General features: G+C 52.9%; 1 protein-coding gene across 1 annotated transcript in view; it reads right to left on the bottom strand.

Annotated features, from left to right (window-relative positions):
- Positions 1-6,166, bottom strand: part of LRP8 (LDL receptor related protein 8) — a 95,329-nt gene that overhangs the window by 18,394 nt on the left and 70,769 nt on the right. The window contains exons 10-11 of the mRNA XM_014588127.2: positions 3,974-4,148; positions 1,432-1,659 (exon numbers count right to left, since the gene is read on the bottom strand). Coding sequence (XP_014443613.1) covers positions 1,432-1,659; positions 3,974-4,148 — 403 coding nt within the window. The remainder of the gene's footprint in view (positions 1-1,431; positions 1,660-3,973; positions 4,149-6,166) is intronic.

Genomic DNA, 6,166 nt, shown 5'->3' with positions numbered 1-6,166 from the left:
CGGGGGGGGGTGTCTGCGAGGCTGGTGGCAGTCCACTGTTACTAATTCAAGGGAGTGCAGGCGACGGTCCCTGCTCCTTTGTAAACAGTGTCCTCCGATTATTCTGAGTGTGCAGTAGGACTCCTGCTGGGACCCTGACAGATCCACAGCGGGCCTGGGTGGACCGGGTGTAACTGTGTGGTTTGGAGGACAGCTGCCACACCAGCTATGTGGGAACTGGGGACAGGGGATGGAGTTGAAGTGAGGGGTGGATGGGAGGACTCAGTATCTGTTGGAGTGCCTCATACTGCGCTGAGAGCACCTGACCCACACTCGGTAAATGGCAGCTGTCAGTCACTTCCTGAGGCCTGGCCTCTTGCATATCCTCTTACATGCCCCCTTCACTCAGCCGTCCTCCTTGGAAAAAGAGGATTTTCTTATCCTCGTTTAACAATGAAGGGAACAGCAGACGGAACAGCAGGTAATGGTGGTACACTTGACGTGACATGGCTACTAAAGGCTGCTGCCACCTCAGGACATCCCACAGAGGGAGGGAGGGGTCCTGTCCTGTTCATAATCCCCAGTGCCCAAAGCTGGGGTAGGGCCCGAGCAGGGCAGCCCTGGTGGTGAGGGGCCCCAAGACTGTGAAAACGGGTAGGATAGAGGTGGGCAGCTGGGAGCAGAGCAGACCTTGTGACCGTGGTCCTCAGACCTTGCTAGCCGTCCTGCAGGGCAGGGAGCTGACGTGTTTTATGGAAGTCTAGAGGCCAATAGAGGAAGTGACGAGAACAAGACACTGCACTTTCTTTTTTTTTAATTCAGAGAGATTTTTGGTATAGGGCGCATGCACTTGCCAGAGAGACAGAAAGTGAGAAACCACCATCCAGGGGGATGGCCACTCCACAATCCCTTCTCCTCTATTCTCCTCTCGGGATCTTGGGCATGCACGCACATGCGCCTGGGGTTTAAGCCCCCAGGTCCAGGACTCAAACTGTAGTTGACTATGTGTAAGTCCAGCGATGCAATCATTATGCCATCCACTGGTCCCAAGAAAGCACACTTTCTAATGGGCAGAGCTGCCCCACAATGCCCTGTGGGAAGTAGGGAGCTCCCTATCCCTGAAACTGTGTGAGCAGCTGCCAGATGTCCACCTGCAGCAGCCTAAGGCAAGGCTTCCTGTCCTGGGGCTTTCTCCCAGGCACTTTCTAGAGCCTGCTCTGCTCTTCTGTGATAAATGAGAATGGGAGGGTCCAGGGAGAACCCGGTGGCCAATACCCAAAGAATCCTGGTTGGGGATTAACAGGTGGAAATCCGCACACAGGACTTTTCCTCCAGGGCTGTCTGAGCGGCCCAGAGCCTTCTAGAGCCCTCAAGATAGCTCTCATGACAGACACATGAGGACCGAAAGTGCCTACGGTCAGGATATGAGATGTTCAGAGTGGGGACACTTACCCTCGCAAGGGGTCAACGGCGATGGCCCGAGGTTCACTGAGGTCCTGGCTGAAAAGAGTGCACCGGCGTCTGCCGTCGACCGTGGCCACCGAGATGGTCTTATTGCCCGAGTCAGTCCAGTAGATGTGCTTGTGGACCCAGTCCACCGCCAGGCCCTCCGGCGAGTGCAGCTGCTGGTCAATGAGGACTTTCTGCTCTGCCTGGTCGCTGGCCTTGTCCATGGAGGCGCTGAAGAGAGACCAGAGCTGGCCGTGAGGCAGATGCTCCCCCACGGTTCACCTGGAGGAGCCGTCTGCACACCCTTCCCCTCTCTCTTCCCTCTGGGCCATGGCAGTGGATTTGGGAGGAACTTGGCTAATTTCCATTCGACATACTCCCTCGGCCACCAGGGTAGGGATATAAGCCTGCCTCAGTCTCGTCTCTGGTCTGGAAGAGCTCATGTTAGCAGAGGACTGAAACGTGCAGCAGGTATGATACAAGCAGTAGAAGCTGTGGCTGCAGAGAAATGAGAACCACGTCATCCTGGGGAGTGGGAGGCGGCTTTGTAGTTGAGTCCTGGTGGACCAGTTTACCAGGACCACGAGGGGCAGAGAGCTGCATGTGCAGATGTCCAGAGGCGAGAATGTTTTGGAGCAGAGAGATGTTCAGTAGGGTAGCACCAGGCATGTGGGATGTACGTGAGGCTAGAAATAAATGTTGGCAGGGACCTCGCCGACAGCTCTGAGGGCCAGGCTAAGGAACCAGGATTGTATCCTAGGGCAGGGTGGGTGGGGAAACTGATTGGGTTAGGACATGGTCAGACAGGCATGTTAGACCACTGTGCACCTGTGGATGGATGAATGGAAAGGACAGGGAATGAAGACAGGAGGCTGGGAGGGGGCTGTTAGAGCTTCCAGCTGAGACGAAGGGGCCTGAGGAAGGGCTGTGCTGACGTGTTGCCAAGGGGCTGATAACTCGGTAGGCATTCAGGAGCAGCTGCAGCGGGACTTTCTGTTTCACAAAGGCTGCTTTACCCCGAGGTTTCCATATGCCCCCATACCCTCTCTCCGTGTGGTTGGTCCCACAGCTCCCACTTCCATTCATACGCTGACTCTCCATTCCCAACAACCCTCTTCAGTTCCAGACTGCAAAGCCAGCCAGCTCCCCATGGATGTCCCATAATACCTTGAACTCTACAGGTCTCAAACTGCTCACCTCCATTCCCCTCCCTTCAGCCAGACTGCTCCCAACCCCAGTCCCCCACCAGTGTGTCCCATCAGAGAACAGCACCACCGTCCGTAAAACCTCCCACGCCAGAAGCCTGAAACTCCCAAATTAACCTGGGAGTGAATTCTGACTCTTTCTCTTTTGGCTCCCTATCCAGAATGTTGTCAAGTCCTGCCTCTTTCAGGCAAAACTGCTGGACAGCTCTGCTCTAGCAGTTTCTAGGTGTGTAAGTGTGAACTGAGTATGTCTGTGCTGGGGGAAAGGCAGGAATCCAGCCGTCGGTGAGTAGCACTTGGTATATTTGCTTCCATCTACCTATCCACTTATCCTATCTTTGCTTTGCTTTCTTTTTATTTATTTATTAATTCATTCATTTATGTGTTGGCCAGAGGGTGTGTGTGTTTGCCAGAGAAAGACAGAGACACAAGGAGAGGAAGCAGGAGAAAGCACCCTCAATTGGGCTGGTCTTGCTACAATTTCTTCTCCATTTCTCCATCTTGTCGGGATTTGGAACATGCATACCCATGTGCCTGGCATGTTTATCAAGTCAGGATTTGAACTGTGGTCAGCCATGTGAGATCTGGCTCCCTTAGCCATCAGGTCATGGGGCTGCCTCCCATCATTTTTTCAACAAAGACTCATTATCAGCAGTCCTGTCAAGCAGCTCTCAGGACAAAGAAAGGATGCAGCTGACCAAAAAGGGTCCAGGCCTGCCACGAGTGGGCTGGAGCATCTGAGCAGGACATTACAGAGAACCTCCTCGGGTGTGTAAGGAGCTTCCCAGGACCACAGTCCTATGACTGGCATCACAGACACCGTGAAGGCTGGGCTGGGGCAGTGCCACACATAAAGACTTCCCAGACGTCCAGATTGGATCAGGGGCTTCTTCTGTTCTTTCCCACGTGATCATCACAATGGACTCACTGTTATGGGTGGAATTATCCAGGCAGGGACCAGGTCTAAATTACCTATGAGTCCCCATGGCCTGACACACAGAGATGTGAGCTGCTGTGAAAGTCCTCACCAAAATCAGAGAACCCTTCCTTTCTGCCCCTTGGCTGAACATTTCCTATCTTGCACTTCCCCACTAAGGCACCAGAGGTCAGACGAAGCCCAAGTGGGTGGAGCTCACGCTGCTCTCCCAAAAGCACCCTCAGCCTAAGTGAGCCTAGAGGGGGAAGTCCTGGCAGTTCCAAATCCGCTGTGATCCTGCAGCTAGCTCTTCCCGAGCCTCGACTCTGTCCTGGGAACTCTAAAGACAAAGGCCACCCTTCCTCTCCTCCTCTAGTCAGCTGCCCCTTACCCACAGCCCTCCAGGGAACACGCCACTGCTCACCTATAGATCTTGCGGTAGGAGAGGTCACACCAGTAGATGCGATTGGTGGCAACTTCGACATCCAGCGCCACAACATTCTTGAGCATGGGGATGAGACGTGAGTAGTCCCGCTTCACCAGGTCTATCCTCCGCACCTCGTGCCGGTTAGTGAAGATTAGGGACGGGCTCTTGCCAGCTGCCAGGCAGGGAGGTCGAGAGAACAGGTCAGTGCAAGAGGCAGGCAGTCTGGAGACCAAAACTCTGTACTGGTTTCCCTCTGATCTCTGCCTCACAGGTTAGGAGTGGTTGAAACAAGGAGTACAAGAAGCATAAAATGCAAAGCACCATGCATAACAGAAGGATTATTATTATTATTTTTATTAGGTATAAACTCACCCCGATCTTTTTTTTCCCCTGAGAGATTTTTGTTATAGGGCACATGTGCTTGCCAGAGACACAGAAAGTGAGAAATTACCCCTGGGGGGATGGCCACACTGCAGTCCCTTCTCCATTCTCCTCTTGGGATTCGGGACACACATGCACATGTGCCCACTGTGAGTTTCATGCCACCATGTCTGGGATTCAAATCAGTCAACCGTGTGGGAGTCCAGTGCCTTAACCACTACGCCACCTGCTGACTCCCTCCCCAGTCTTTTGACTCCCCACTTCCTTGGGCCTGCTATGAAGGTCTTCCCAAGCTCCCTGTCCAGCCTTCTCAGTCACCCCTCTAACACACTTGATTCCAGTTTGCTGGATTGCCCGTCATCACCTTGCCTTGGCAGGGCTCAGCTGCCTTGGAGCCTTTGCTCACGTTGTCCCCTCTGCCTAGAATGCATTTCTTCCCAGCAATCACCATGCCCTTCTCCACTTGGGGCCTCACTGCCATAGTCAAGAGGGGCCATCTGAGCGTGTCTTAGACGGCTCAGTATGGAGACAGACATCAGGGCTGAGACTTAGGGAGGGGGGTCCTAAGGAGGTTGTTGATGTTGATGCCGCGTGTCTAGGAACATGGCAATAGATGAAGCTGAGATGAGCAGGGGCCGATCACCAAGGGTCCTCTGAGCAGGGTGATGAGTTTGCTCCTTTCCCTGAACCAACAGCAGAGATGGGGTGCACGTGATACACAACACCGACTCTATGTGCAACACACAACTGCCCGGTATACACAAAGCCACTTTTGGACTTAGGTTCCATTTTAGGGAGCTCATCAGTGACCTAGACGTTTCTGGATCCTCCATGTGAACGTCACTGTCCCACAGGCCAATGAGGGCCTAGCACTGACTCCCGTCGGCTATTTTTAGATGGACCGGGCCACCAATCAGGCACCAACATTGTATGAGTGGCAGCTCTTAGCTACACCTGTGCCTGGAGCTGCCAGGGCCTTTTCCCACTTGTTTTCTGCTGGCCACCTGGTCCCTGTCACTACATCTCTGCCAGGATAATGTGCTCCTCAGGGATAGGGTAGGACCGTCAAGAGCCATGCAGGGCCTGGGGCTGTGACCTGTGTGAAGTGATAAAGACTATTCCCAAGAAAGGACGGGTGAGAACCACTGTGATGTAGACAGCACACAACACAGGGCTCGGAGCGTGGATGGGGAAGGAGGAAGGCTGGCTTTCCTCACTCCAAAGTGAGGGCAAGGACACCTCACCTCCCTGAGGGCAGGAGCTAGGTTAGAGTGCATCTTGAGGTGATTTCCTTTTTTTTTTTTTTTTTTCCTTTTCTTTCTAGGGTGCATACACTAGCCTCAGGTTTGGGTTTTGTGTATACATGCATGACTGTGTGTTTTCTCCACTGCAAGTTTATGTGTTGTGTATTACAAGTGAACTGTGTGGGGACAAGGACAGGTTAACGTGCTGTGCTGACATATGCATTTATTGAACAGCTCATGTGGTATATTTTTGGGCTACTGGTCTACCTGTTACGTGTTGCGGTTGCTGTACTGTTTAATCTATATGTTGTGTATTGTATTTGTACATATAAACTCCAGGCTCATGTGGTCAGTTGCCTACCCAACACCTCCGTCTGGATAGATCTGAATAGTTTTCTCAGACGTAACGTGCCCCGAAGAGTCTTCCACTCCTCCAAAGTTGTTCTCTTACTACCCTTCACGAGTCCGTGACAGCCATCCTGGTTTTTCAGTTGGCTGACTGAAAACCTCGGCATCCTACCTGACTTTTTCTTCCCTCACATCCCACACTCTATCCATGAGCAAA

The sequence above is a fragment of the Tupaia chinensis genome, unplaced genomic scaffold (genome assembly GCF_000334495.1).
Source record: "Tupaia chinensis unplaced genomic scaffold, TupChi_1.0 Scaffold000259_1, whole genome shotgun sequence".
Lineage (NCBI taxonomy): Eukaryota > Metazoa > Chordata > Mammalia > Scandentia > Tupaiidae > Tupaia > Tupaia belangeri.
This window is presented reverse-complemented; position numbering and strand designations above follow the sequence as displayed.